This window comes from Copadichromis virginalis, linkage group LG16 (genome assembly GCF_057382275.1).
Source record: "Copadichromis virginalis isolate Kocher_CV1m ecotype Utaka linkage group LG16, C_Virginalis_male_GT1.1, whole genome shotgun sequence".
NCBI lineage: Eukaryota > Metazoa > Chordata > Actinopteri > Cichliformes > Cichlidae > Copadichromis > Copadichromis virginalis.
In genome coordinates, this window is record NC_140633.1 from 28,500,423 (window position 1) to 28,515,602 (window position 15,180).

At 39.5% G+C, this 15,180-nt stretch overlaps 1 protein-coding gene across 2 annotated transcripts in view; it reads left to right on the plus strand.

Annotated features, from left to right (window-relative positions):
- The window catches only part of erbb4b (erb-b2 receptor tyrosine kinase 4b), a 341,570-nt gene that overhangs the window by 285,377 nt on the left and 41,013 nt on the right, over window positions 1-15,180 (plus strand). For both annotated transcript variants that reach the window (XM_085434270.1, XM_085434269.1), the window contains 3 exons: window positions 1,408-1,530; window positions 3,492-3,590; window positions 11,843-12,028. In XM_085434270.1, coding sequence (XP_085290396.1) covers window positions 1,408-1,530; window positions 3,492-3,590; window positions 11,843-12,028 — 408 coding nt within the window. The remainder of the gene's footprint in view (window positions 1-1,407; window positions 1,531-3,491; window positions 3,591-11,842; window positions 12,029-15,180) is intronic.

Consider the following 15,180-nt stretch of genomic DNA (forward strand, 5'->3'; position numbering starts at 1 on the left):
TAGAGCTTTGCCTTTGTGTGTGTACGGTTAGATCATTTTAAAGACGTCTGTATTGTCCTGGGTGTGTTTGTGGCCCCCCAGCCTACTTGTTTCCACCCTGCAAAAGCTGATTTGTTATTCCATTTAAATGAAGAATGGCTATTGTTTTTAATCAAATGGTAACCATAAGCCAGAGGGACAGAAGCTGCCAAGCACAGCCAGGCTGATTTACACTCTGTCTGTTAGGCTCTCTCTGTCCTCTCTCCCTCTCTAATCTTCCGCCCTCTCCTTTAATTCTCCTTATATTGCTCCCTCACTTATGCTTTTGCATCCTCTGACTAATTCAGCAGCTCGATTCTCCATCGCTGTCTTGTTGTTGTTTCTGCTACAGTTCCTTTCCCGCTCCACATCTTCCTTCCTCCCTCCTCGGATATAATCTTTCTGCTTCTCCTACTATTTCATCTGTTCCTCCACTTGAGCAGTAATGAGACAACAAAAATTTCAACTCCCGTTCAGCTGCCTCAATTATCTGTCTCCCCCAGTCTTTCTCTGTTTTCATCCACCTTTCTCCATCACTCTCTTCTGTTCCCATGTAGTATCGCTTTCACTTCCTTTTACCATAGAGAATGTCATAATAATGGTTCATCATAGTCTAGATTTATCTTCCTGGAAAAAAATTCCATTACAACCCTACTGTAACCACAAGTGCAGGGGCAATAAACGTAACTACAACCAGCTGTCTTGATTTTAGTAGATACACCTATGGTATCAATTTGAAACTCCAATGTCGCTTTGTTCTTGAGTCACAAGTTTTTCAGAAAATTTGACCTCTAACCCTGAGATTCAAACTCATCTGAGATTTTTAGTAGAAACACCTGTAGTATAAATTTGAAAGTCCTACGTTGCTTTGTTCTTGAGTTATCAGTGTCACAAACTTGGGTGTTCATGTTGCTTGTCCACCCACCCAGTGTGTGTGTGTACTTTTCTTACCCACTGGAACCTTCCTTAAGAGTAAATGTTGCATTTGAGTCAAACTTTTGTATGAAATTACTCTTGTTTTTCTACAATTTAAATAGTAATTTCAGTTTCATTGTTATTGTACAACCTGTTTCACTACCTGACTTCCTGGAATTTGGGTCACAGCTTTTAGAAACTGTCCTATCCTCTAAAGAAGGATTTTGCATGGAAGAAAGGTGTGTTTTATTTTGGGGTTTTATTTGTTTTGTTTTTTTCTAATATGGAAGTGTGTTCCTGAGATCCTGAGAAGCTAAATTGCATTTAATTGCTCAGCAACAAGCAATTGGACTAATCCTGTGATAAGTTGTGATGTTTTAATTTAAAGTATCATGAATTAATCTTAGTAGCTTTTGTTATGTAGATTCTAGACTTGTCTTCCAGCACTCACTGACTTATTTATTGCATTCTTAGTTGGTGGAACCTTTAACACCCAGTGGAACGGCACCCAATCAAGCCCAGCTTCGCATCCTGAAAGAAACAGAACTCAAAAGAGTCAAGATCCTCGGCTCCGGAGCTTTTGGAACTGTTTACAAGGTAAAATACAATCAAATGTGAATTAACGGTGACTATTTGCATTTTAGCTTCAAATACTTAACTGCTCCTCTACTAAAAGTGAGACCATGATGTCACATTGTGTTCACATTCTCACTTCATGAGAAAAAGACAAGAGGGACATTGCAGGATCATTAATGACAGGAAATGAGATGGAAGGCTGGAGGCGGGAGATGAAAAGAATAAGTAATAGCAGACACTGAGACCCCTGGGGTGACAGTGAAATAAGAGGTAGCTGAGGTCACCATAAGAGCAATGAAGGGTTGGGTAGAAGTTGGAAAAAAAAAATCTGAAATTAGAAAAAGCAGACTTTCTCTCACTGAAATTATAATTCGTCTTTTTTTGTGTCCACCCATTCTCATTGTAGCACCTTTTTTTTTAGGCCAGAGGTATGTGGCATCAGTGTATGTCCTTTTTCAAAGCAAGGTCTTGCATGCTCTCCTGGGAAATTTCAAGGCACTTCTAGACTTGTAAGGATATGCTGTATAGTCAGTTTCAAGTCTTATAGGTGAGCTATAGAACCCTGACAGGTCTTTTACAGCCAGAAGACATCAGACTTGTACCTAATCTCCATAGCTGAGAGTTCATAGGTTCAGCATTTAGACCAACTTGTAAACTGAGTGCTTTATAGGATGGCTCATACAGCTAAAACACAGTTAGTTAATTAAAGTGTAGCAATATTTAGTTTTATGTTTAATAAAACTAAGGCCACATGCTGTTCCTTGATTTGACCCATATCCATAGTTGGTGGCAATATGCTTAACTGGCTCAACTCAGCATTTCACCATTAAGAGAACAACTTGGAGCTATAGATTCTTCTGTCACATGTTCTGTCACAATGTGCAGTTCATGTGTTGCAACCCGCTCATAGATCACAAGTAATTAAATAAATTAAGAAAGGTGTGTGTAGGTCTGTATTAGTGGTGTAGCATAGTGATGGATGGCTAGGCAAGTATATGGTATACATTGTATGTGCAAAAAAAAAAAACTCAAAGGAAAACTCAAAGCAAAACAGTCCTCCCGTATCACAACTCCTGCAACACAAAACACACAAACAAGTACTAATCCCTAAAGCAGGCTGTAACATATGTAAATAATTTCATTTGTTTTCTAAACATTTTAGAATAAAATGGTAAATTCTGTGTATGGATATCTTCTCCTCCTAATGTAAAATATGTCATTTTATTCTGCAGTGTTGGCTGTAGCAGCCCGTTTGCAGATGCAGTTTTAAATAAATGTGTTGTTAATAAACTGAGGCATTTACAAACCTGTAAACCATTTTTTCCAGTTAGAACATCGATGTCCAAGCTTTCATAAAGTGTGCCCTTAAATTATTGTGCTGAATAATGATCATCTGCAGAATTACATGTAAAAGGAAACATAAAACTGCATCAAATCGATCGTCATTATCACCTAATGACGATAATTCTTTGATGGGATAGTTGTTTTTAGGCTAAGTGTGAAATCTAGGCCTTCTGTCACTCTGGATGTGTAGTCACATAAGGGTGGAACAAAGGTGGAACACATTTTAATCACTTTGAAAAAGTTGAGAGGTACTTCATTTTTCTCCTCTTTCAAATATTCCATCCACTTTGGCAGCTGTTAAATCACTTTAAACCTCCCTAAAATTAGATACTTCAAAATGATTAAATAGTTTTTCCCAAGTCTTTTTGAAGGGCGAAATAACCTTAATCGTACAGCATGCAGTTCATTTTTATAATCAGCGAGTGAGAATATGGAACGTTGTTATTTATAAAGCTGACAAAGTAGAATTTAGAGTGTAAAACGCTCAATTTATTGAGATTCCTGCTGTTCCTCGAGGAGTTATAATACTTTTTTTAAACATCATTTCTGTGAGTAGAGGATTTGTGACTGTGCAATTAGTGTAATGACTCATCATCATGTTGTGTGTGTGTATGTGTCTGTGTGCGTTTCTTCTTTAGGGTATCTGGGTCCCAGAGGGGGAAACTGTGAAAATCCCTGTTGCCATTAAAATCCTAAATGAGGCCACAGGACCCAAGGCTAATGTGGAATTCATGGATGTGAGTATCTTGAAAACAAAATCCAAAAAAAGAGACTTGACAATACAATTCAAACTCAGCTTTTATAAAGATAACATATACGCAGGTAAATTACAAGCTAAATGTAATGTAACAACCTTTTGTTCCAAAGCCTGTTAGTGACACTGTTTAAAGGTGCTGCAATTTATACTTACAGTATGTAAGGGAGCGAACACTGACCTTTTCTTTTAAAGGCCTTTAACCAGCTGTACATTGCATTCGTTGCTGACAAGTTAACTTCAGTTTAGCGCTAAACTAGCCTACAAAAGCGCTACACAGATGGTTGTAAAGTGAAATCTCTAACAACTAAAGTTGAACCCCACAAACAGCAGACTAGAAACCATAAGGGGCCTGTAGGAGCCCTACATATGCAGACATACACGCACCATGCCATGGGCTCCTAGCACAGTGCACTAGGCCCCATTTATAAAACATTCACATCTTGGCTCATTTCAAAAGGAAGAGTGAAAAAAAAAATCAAAATTATTACCCTGTGATGATGCAATGCAGATGAAATAACTCATATCAACACACGTACCCATGCACGCACGCACACACACACGCACACACATTGAAAGCGACCCACTTGCACTCATGTTTTGCACTTAGTTTGACAGTCTAAAAGGAAGAGTTTTGGAGGGTTAGCATTTCTATTTTTATCACAATGTCTTTGATGAATATCCCATATGTGTTTAATTTATGTTCCAAGTGCTTTGGGAGGTTGTCTGACAATCAGAAAATCAGACAGAGAAATGAGATAACAACATGTAGGGGCAATAGAAACAGTGGAGATAACGTATATAACAGCAGAAAGGCATGTGTCCATGTGGATCTACTCATAAACTTGGTTAATTTACCTCCTAAATAGTTTTGGGGTTTCTTTTCTCTTTTTAAGAATACCTTCCATCACCTCTGTCTAGATCCACAGTGGTCTTCTAATGACTGACTGCTGAGCAGCTGGGGGCTCAAGCTTCTGCTCCAGGGAACACCAGTGGTAGTTACAAAGGGAAAGCAGAGTGCCATTCATTTCCTTTGCCATCCATTATTTTCCTGGCAGACTGGGATTTCTGACTGGTGACCTTCTAGCTGCAGGCCACTCAAAGCCCCAGTCTCACTTGCCACTGACTGTTTGAAGAATGTCACAGAGAATTGATTGTCTTTCAACATGCGTGTGTGTGTGGTTGGTTCTGTGTAGGAGTTTACCTGTGGTGCAGTAAGAGAAGGGAACCTCTCTTTTTTTATGGCTAACAATAAAATACCAACGCTGTCAGCAAGTGCTTGGCAAAAGGAAAGGGTGTTTATTCCCTGCAGTACTGGCATGTGTGTATCGATCTGCATGCATTTAGGAGTGTGCATGTTTGTGTATAAGGATAACAGCTAGAGCATGCTATTCCTTTAGTTTTGATTAAAGATAATTAAAATCTTATTTTCTTTTTTATTAATGTTTTACTCAGGTATTATTCTCCAAGGCCCTCCAATATATCAGTTTTAATAATGTGAGACATCCATACAATGCACAAAATGCAGCAATCTATAAAGCACTTCGCAACAGTGATCCACAGAAAAGAGAAAAAGTTTCAGTTTAGCTTTTTTTTAAAGAAATTGTTTTACTATTATTACATATTAATACAATTCTGAAGATTTGTAACTACCTTATTTCAGTTTACCTTCATGACGAGCTACAGAAGTAGCACAAGTTTGTAAAAACAGTGTTTCCTAATGCTTGTATTTAATTGTAACAGCAAAATTACAATTCAGTGGGGATGTAAACTTTATACAGTCAGTGTACAAAAAAGAACAATCCCTGCAAATCCCTTTTTGTGTTTTATATAACTGTTATCTCAGCCCAACAGTAGTGCTTTCCAGGGCCTAAAGGGATGTTCACAGGGTTTGTTATTCACAGACATATTCTCTCTCTCTCTCTTTTTACAATACCTAACTACAACTACTACTGCCCCTACCTCTCCACTTAGTGGCTTTAAAGTCTATTGTCACAATTCCTCATGTCATGTGTTTTTCAATTAGTATAATTCTTGTATATACTTATTTTATATATAGAAACCTCAAGAAATGCTCTTTAGGATGCTGTGGAAGTATTTTGTTTTCTGGATAATAGCTCACAGAAGGGATCTGAATAGGATGCAGGGCTAACAGATTACAGGATACCCCACTGCAGTGCTAAGTAAACACCACAATATAAATTTGCTTGTACGGAATCCTGCAGGCAGAAAGGAAAAGCCAGTCAGTCAAAGACTTTGGCCCAATTTGCCATTACCCTCAGTGTAACTATACCCATCACTGGCATGTAAACAGGGACCTCATTATGTAAGCATTGTGATAGATGAGCCATATCAGTTCTAAAATGTATAGTGGTTGCATCTCTCTGTTAGTGTTCATTGGAGCTTTATGCATTGATTCTCTCCCCAGTAAAAGCAAACGGCCACACCTGCCTGTCTTGTGTATTTTGGCGTATACCTACCCACCCGATGATGAATTTTCAATTGTTGTAAAGTTGCAGGTGAGCAAATTTACGCCTGTTTCTGTCTTTTGGAGAGTTTCTATACCATGGGATTAATAGGGGCCTGTTAGTGTTTATGTTGCAATCATATGCAATATTACAAGCTTCAGGTATAGTTGCTTTGTGTCTACATACTGTAGAGTATAACAGAAAGATTTCATAATACACAACATCAGCACAAAGAAACCATTGCTCTATATTTAAAGGCAAATATTCCTGATTTGCAGCAATCTGACCTTGGTCTATTTACTACATTTTTTTGCTTACTACATAGAATGCTGACAATCTCAAAGTACGAAGTCACTTTGATGTCAAGGTTTTGAATAAAATTGCACTGTTTTTGACTGAGTGGAACCTTGCTGTTCACTTCAAGAGGAACTTCAACCTTAAACAGAATAAGGGGTCCTATGATCTTTGGCAGTTCAGTCTATACTGGTAAACATGATGAATTTTCTAGAAGTGTGAGTCTGGCATTTGTCTTCTGACATTCTGACCCAGTACAACATATTGTGAAAAAGGTGCTAGTGTGTATATGCAGTGGCTTGCAAAAGTATTCAGCCCCCTTGAACTTTTCCTACATTTTGTCACATTACAGCCACAAACATGAATCAATTTTATTGGAATTCCACGTGAAAGACCAACACAAAGTGGTGCACACGTGAGAAGTGGAATGAAAATCATACATGATTCCAAACATTTTTTACATATAAATAACTGCAAAGTGGGGTGTGCGTAATTATTCAGCCCCCTGAGTCAATACTTTGTAGAACCACCTTTTGCTGCAATTACAGCTGCCAGTCTTTTAGGGTATGTCTCTACCAGCTTTGCACATCTACAGACTGAAATCTTTGCCCATTCTTCTTTGCAAAACAGCTCCAGCTCAGATTAGATGGACAGCGTTTGTGAACAGCAGTTTTCAGATCTTGCCACAGATTCTTGATTGGATTTAGATCTGGACTTTGACTGGGCCATTCTAACACATGGATATGTTTTGTTTTAAACCATTCCATTGTTGCCCTGGCTTTATGTTTAGGGTCATTGTCCTGCTGGAAGGTGAACCTCTGCCCCAGTCTCAAGTCTTTTGCAGACTCCAAGAGGTTTTCTTCCAAGATTGCCCTGTATTTGGCTCCATCCATCTTCCCATCAACTCTGACCAGCTTCCCTGTCCCTGCTGAAGAGAAGCGCCCCCAGAGCATGATGCTGCCACCACCATATTTGACAGTGGGGATGGTGTGTTCAGAGTGATGTGCAGTTAGTTTTCCGCCACACATAGCGTTTTGCATTTTGGCCAAAAAGTTCCATTTTGGTCTCATCTGACCAGAGCACCTTCTTCCACATGTTTGCTGTGTCCCCCACATGGCTTGTGGCAAACTGCAAACGGGACATCTTATGGTTTTCTGTTAACAATGGCTTTCTTCTTGCCACTCTTCCATAAAGGCCAACTTTGTGCAGTGCACAACTAATAGTTGTCCTATGGACAGATTCCCCCACCTGAGCTGTAGATCTCTGCAGCTCGTCCAGGGTCACCATGGGCCTCTTGGCTGCATTTCTGATCAGCGCTCTCCTTGTTCGGCCTGTGAGTTTAGGTGGACGGCCTTGTCTTGGTAGGTTTACAGTTGTGCCATACTCCTTCCATTTCTGAATGATCGCTTCAACAGTGCTCCGTGGGATGTTCAAGGCTTGGGAAATCTTTTTGTAGCCTAAGCCTGCTTTAAATTTCTCAATAACTTTGAGAAATTTAAACACACACACACATATACACACACACACATATATGTATATATATATATATATATATATATATATATATATATATATATATATATATATATATATATATATATATATATATATATATATTTTTTTTTTTTTTTTTTCCCCCCTATAGGAGATGTTTCAGGAGTACGTTAGGTGTTTGGCCATTTAGTACCTGTACATATAGTGGATGTACAGTAGATCCACAGGATCTCGTCTCAAATTTTTGGAGATGATGTGGTTCTGTTGCTTTCAACAGGTGGTTGTCCCCAAGTCCCACTGGAGTGGAATGACAATAATGGTGTTCAGCGTTAAAGGGTAAAGTGTCCACTCCGTTCAGGGACTAGTTGCTGTCCCAAGTGGAGGAGTGAAAGTGTGTTGGATATTATAAGAGATTATGTCCCTCAGCTGGACTAGGAAGCCTCTGTGTTCCCCTGGATGAGTAGGAGGAGATACCTGGGGAGAGGGAGGTCTGGACTCCAAGTATACACCAAGTGAACCAAAATGTCTTCCTAAAGAAATCACATCCGAAGCTACAACCATTCGGTGTAGGGCAGGAGCAATAGAAGTAATATAAGATGATTAGTTTAAATTTTGTGACCTCTGAATATTTATGGTAAAAGGTAACAGAATGCAAAACATACTTAGCTACCCAAAGATGGTCAGATCAAACTTTAGCATACATCTGGCAGTTAAGTTGGATTGTGGTCTGATCACCACTCTGGAGTTCATTTTGAGATCACTGCCTCCAAAGGGTCTCAGTTCAACTGTTGTGAACCGGACCAAATGCGATTGCACAAATGAACTTCACCAGGGAAAATGAGCCAGAGTTTGATTTAAATTGATTAGGCAGCAAAGGTGTGAAAAACACCCTTAGACCATCTAAAGCTTGACTTCAGCAGATGACAGAAATCAGTTATGGTCAGTCCAAAACTGAAGTCCTCGATAACACAGGAAGATATGTGCACCAGTTTCCAAAAAACATACATATGTTTCAGAATCTTAGTTCTCTGTTCCCACAGTGAATATTCTGACACATTCCACATGCACAAACAAGCCATAAAACAATCATGAAAGAATGCAGAATAGCCTGACCTATGAGGAAATGTTGTTTTGAGTATGAATTTTATTTAGGGAAAGAAACATTCAAACTCTTATCAAACTGATAGAAGTGAAAGAGAAAGTTTAAAAATTACCTTTGTGAGAGTGGTTCATCTCAGTTTTGGTGACACAGCAAGAAGAAGTAAGAAATAAGGGGGGAAGACAAGACACTGTCAGAGATGATCACCCACGACTGCAGACCTGCTGATGGTTCCAACACCATCATTAAGTTTGCAGATGACACCACGGTGATTGGCCTCATCAGTGACAACGATGAGGCCGCCTACAGGGAGGAGGTGGATCGTCTGGCTGAGTAGTGCGACAGAAACAACCATCGTGGACTACAGGAGGAATGCTGACCCACATCCACCCATCCACATTAAGGGGATGGCTGTGGAGCGTGTGAGCAGCTTCAAGTTCCTGGGAGTCCACATCTCCGAGGATCTCACCTGGACGACCAACTGCTCCAAGCTGGTCAAGAAGGCTCACCAGCGCCTCTTCTTCTTGAGGACTCTGAGGAAGAACCACCTGTCCTCAGACATCCTGGTGAACTTCTATCGCTGCACCATCGAGAGCATCCTGACCAACTGTATAACAGTCTGGTACGGGAACTGCTCTGCCTCGGACCGGAAGGCGTTGCAGAGGGTCGTGAAAACTGCCCAGCGCATCGCCGGAGCACCACTTCCTGCCATAAAAGACATCTACAGGAAGCGGTGTCTGAAAAGGGCTGGGAAAATCATCAAAGACCCCAGTCACCCATCACATGGACTCTTCACCCTCCTGCCCTCTGGGAGGCGCCACAGGAGCCTCCGGACTAAGACCACCAGGTACCGGAACAGCTTCTTCCCCACAGCTGTCAGACTCCTGAACTCTGCCTCCTGACATCTGACCCACGTTAAACTCATGGACTGAACATACACACACCCACAATGGACAACTGTACCCTCAAACACAATAATAACATGGACTGAACCACCACTCACAACCACTAGCACTTTATATAGCCTCTGTAGAAACTATCTACACCCTCACTTATCTTAACTGCACTACTGTATAGCTCTGTGTAAATAATCATTCTGTACATTCGATAATTTTTAATCCTACAACTGTTTACAACTTGCATAGTTCCCATTTCTGTATAGCTGTATGTCCCAGATTCTGTAAAGTTATTTATTTCATATTCTGTATAGTTTTTCATATTTATATCCTGTTCATATCCTGTACTCACTACAGCCTGTACATACTTATAGTTATAGAATATTCACAACATACTTCATACCGTGTACATTATAACATACCATAATAGACCCATTTCTGTAATATACTCACATATCTATATTATTGCTAATATATATTGTAATATATCTATATCACTAAAGCACTTCTGGATGGATGCAAACTGCATTTCGTTGCCCTGTACCTGTGCATGTGCAATGACAATAAAGTTGAATTCTATTCTAATTCTATTCTATGATAAATGTGTGTTCAAGAGGCTCGTCTGAGCTAACATTAAGGTTGACTTAAATATCACAAAACACAGCCGATACCCAAATCTGTGTGTTGCCTTTGCTTCTTGGCCACCAAGAAAAACAATGGCATAAAAGCATTCATGGTCTTACAAATTTGATTTTAACTAGTGAAATCTTTGTTTAATGGAATCCCTGCAGCAACAAATATTGACAGATGAAAGGGAACAACATCAAGCTACAATAACATTTGTTTTAGTTTAAATCGCTCATCTAAAAGCAGACACAGAAACTTTGTTACATATGAAGCTGAAGTTTACTGCATTAGTCCAGAGTAGCTGACTCTTTGTAGCAGGCCATGAGTAGAGGCTGGCACAAGGTTCAGAAATGAGTTGGCTTGGAGACCTAACTGGTGTAATAATAAGGAGTTGACCTGAAGTACAGGAGCATTACAAAAGAACTAAATTGTTTAGAGACCAAAATGCAAGAGCTAGAATTTGGCCATCACACATGTATCACATGGGATACTGAACATGGAGTGAAGACACTTCATGTGAAGATGAGTCTCAGGTGTGCCAGTTCAGTGAGTGTTGTGAGTGCTGGAGTTGCCAGAACCAGCACTCGCACCAGACAGCCAAGGCTGTTTCCAGGTTATTTTCAAAAGAGTGTCACACTGTAGACTAAAACAAGACATCAGAATAAATATAAAATTGGTGCTGAAAACACAATTTTCAGGCTTGTGTCCTAATGCAGGTGTATTATTTTAAAAGTGAGGCTGTACAAAAACATCATTTAGCATTAAATTCTTCTTTGGCTAAAGTGAAAGGGAAGCTTATTATACTTGTGGGGTGATGCCACATGTGCTGCTCCACTCAATATGTCCCTGCAGACAAAGAAAAACAGACAGGAACTATGAGGAAGAGATGAATAGAAATGTGAAGAGAGAGAGAGAGATGTGCTGCTAGGATCCTAGTCATTTTTTTTAATGTAGTGGTCTCCTCAGGTATGTAATTAGCATTCCCAGTAAGAAAATACTTCTTGAAACTCAACTTGTAATTCAGGCTGTGAAAAGTGCCATCTTCTTATCCATTCACAATTTGGAGAACTAAAAGAAAAAACATTTCTCTTATTATTAAATAAAAAAATATTACCAGTAGAAAGAAAAACACAAATAAATACATTTCAGTCTTTTCTGCAGCCAAATTGTTTTGGCACAGTTTACCTCATACCCATCACACAATCTGACATGTTTCTAATAAATAGCATATTTTTTATGTGTTTATTGAAAATGACGACTGTTGGAAATAAACATTGCTGACATACTGTTACAGATTAAAACAGCCACCTGTAATCATTACCCTCCACATGCCTGAGTGTATATCTGTGTCATTCAGGAGGCTCTGATCATGGCTAGCATGGAGCACCCGCACCTGGTCCGACTGCTGGGTGTCTGCTTGAGTCCGACAATCCAGCTGGTCACACAGCTGATGCCTCACGGATGCCTGCTCGACTATGTCCACGAGCACAAAGACAACATTGGATCACAGCTATTGCTCAATTGGTGTGTCCAGATAGCCAAGGTAAGGAAACTGAGCCATTATTACCTATTTAAGTATAAAATACACGATTTGCTAATATGGTCAGTGTATTTACTTTCTAAGTGATATTTGGTGATAAACCTAGTGCGTGGTTTGAGTGGCATTCTGGTTCATTCATCAAGGGTTTTTATTGAATGCATGCTTGAATTTGCTTTGGAAAACAACTACGGTACTGTTCTATTATGTTTCAAGCGATAGAGGCCAAATGCATTACAACATAATTTCTAAACTGAGAAAAAAAAATGTGTTTATGTTAGTCCGTAGCACATGGCCGCAAGCCATGGACAACTGAGTGGCTATTGTTAAAGTGTGAGTGTTTATGGATTCAGCAGCAGACACCGGCACTTCCGTTTCCTCGTCTCTATGTAGAAGTGAAGTAAATAATTCAAAGTCTTACTTAACTTTAGTGGGGGAAGTGTGGAATGCAGGAAATATGTTATAGTATCATGGAGTTTATTACAAATTCTTAGAATTTTGTTGTCAGTATCAATAGCTGACAGATACACATGAAGTCATATGAAAAAGGTTTTCACTGGAGTCTGTGCAGTACCTTTACTGCTTTCATGGAAAATAAGAGAGCCAAATGCTTCTACTTCAGTACTCTTGATTAACGGGATCATCAGCAAAGTTCGGGCAGGCTGCTGGTCTCAAGCATTTAGATTAGTGTCAACACAATGCGACAACCTCCCCAGGGGTGGAAGCAAATTCACCCCAAGATCAAATTGTACAGCACTCAAAAAAATTGCAAGAAACCCAAGAGCTACATCTCTGACTGGTCTCAGTTAGCATGTTAAATGTTAAAGTTCATGACGGTAACATTGGAAAAAAGTGGAACAAGTGTGAGTCATTTGGAAGGGTTTCTGGGAGAATTCCCCGGCCTCTAAAAAGAAAATGGCAGCAATGCAGCTTAGGTTTGCATACTTGCATCTAAACAAATCACAAAACCTCTCGAGACCAAATTATTGACTTTCATGCACAGTAGTGGAAGGGTGAACAATTGTTTTGCAACCAAGGGAGCTGGGCACCTTAGTGTTACTGACTTGACCATGAACATGTTTGTATACCAAAGCATTTTGGAGTAAAGTGTTTACCCCAAGCCAGCTCAGTCATGCAACAGGACATTGATCCCAAGCACAACAGCAAATCTACAGCAAAATGGGTGAAAAGAAAAGAATTAAGGTGTTGCAATGGCCCTGTCAGAGACCAAACCTCAACCTGATTCAAAATATTATGGCTGGGCTTTCAGAGAGTTGTACAAAACACAATGAAATGAGGCAACAGTGGAAAATAGTGTTGGGTCAAAAATCTTCCACAGTGATATGAGAAACTGATAAAGTCATACAGACAATTATTACTTCAAGTTATTCGTTGTTGTTCTACAAGCTACTGAATCATAGGCTGTATGATGATGTAGGTATTCACAGGACTGCGGAGTCCTATGAAAACGTTCTGTTTCTTATGACTGTGTTAATGTGTCCGGTTTTCCCATGTCTGTGATTAAATCTCCAAATATCTTGCATTTTTTGAGTGGTTCATGAAATTGTCATACACACCGAAAAATAACAGGTTAAAAAGCCAGGAGAATCCGAATGAAAATGGAAAATGGCTTAGTAATCCCTGTAGTCCCTGATTTTATATCTTAGACAAAATTTTCAATTGCTGTTTTTGGCTACATCAGCAGCAGGCTTTGCCCAAGTGAGTTGCCAAGGGAAAATATTAAACCATCAGTTAAATTTGGGACACAGTTGTGATCACACCACATATAAAGTGCTTTTTATTTAACACCAAAGGCGATCATAGCTTGCATTTAGTCTTGCCATGCCGCTGCTGACAAACCCCCAGGCTGTGTAACATTTTCATGGTATAGAATTAATCATACAAATTACGTTGTCAAAAAACAATGAGATAAGCTACATGTACATGAATAAATATATGCCTGCTGTGAACAGTTGTCAACATGGAGAGATTTATAATTCATAAAGGGTAGATATGATAATGTATTATTTACCACTGTGTTGTGTTACAGTGTGTCCCATGCATATATTGTTTTGTGTTTTCAATAATTGGCTACCGCTCCTGGAGACTCAAATAGCCACCAGGGGCCTCGGTTAATAAGGTGCCCACCCTTGAGTTGACACAAACACAAATTGTCCTTCATAAATACAAAAAGAATTCTCTGAATGAGACTCATAATAACGTCTATCTAAACTTGCGTCTTGAAAATACACATTTTTTATTCTGTTTATCTTCAGCGCACGCACTCTTGCAGCCTCACATGGCTATTAAGGTTCTTGCAAGTGACAGGGCTCCATTCTGAGGCAACATCCCTGTGGTCCTCCCTCTCAGTCAAGGCCATGATCATAGCTGTAGATTATTAATGGAGTGATCTGTCATGAGAGCCATACTAATGAGCATATTCATCAGAGCAACCGCATACGCAGAGCTATGATGCCCAGAATTTTTTCTCTATTTTGTTTTATACTTGCATGTTCTGTTACTAAGAATCATTTTCTCTTCCCTATGACTTTTTGGTTTTTGACTCTCTGAATCCAACAGCACTCTCTTCCATATGTTGTAGTTGTGATGTGAGTAATTTAGAACTGATCTGGCTACTGCTAAGTAAAAAAAAAAAGGATTATTCTGCTGTTTTGCTGTGGTAAGCACAGTGCAGTCTGAAATGCTGTTTCCAGTCAATCTGGACAGCTTCTTGGAGAAGTTTTACACAAGGGGCTTGATGAATAGCTTTGTCTTTATATTAGTGTGATGGGTGAAATGTGGAAACAGCTCAACCATCACACTAATTTGCCTGGGAAGGGAAGTGAAATCCACTTGTAGACTTTGTCATATGTTTAGTCAGTTCTGGCTCTACACAACTGAATACAAGGACTACAATACAGAGTGATAACTGTGATATAAATAAGTGTTATATCTTAATGATTAAATCAGGCATTGGAATGCAGCTGACAAGAGGAGGACTTTAAACTGTCTACCACCTCAAACAAAGTCGCCACTATGAATTTATTATTGGTAAGCCATACAAAAGGTTATACTATAGAACACGTGTTCATGGGCACATTGAGTCTAATGTGCACATGATCTAAGAGGATAACAAGCAGGCCTGCACTGTTGTGAAC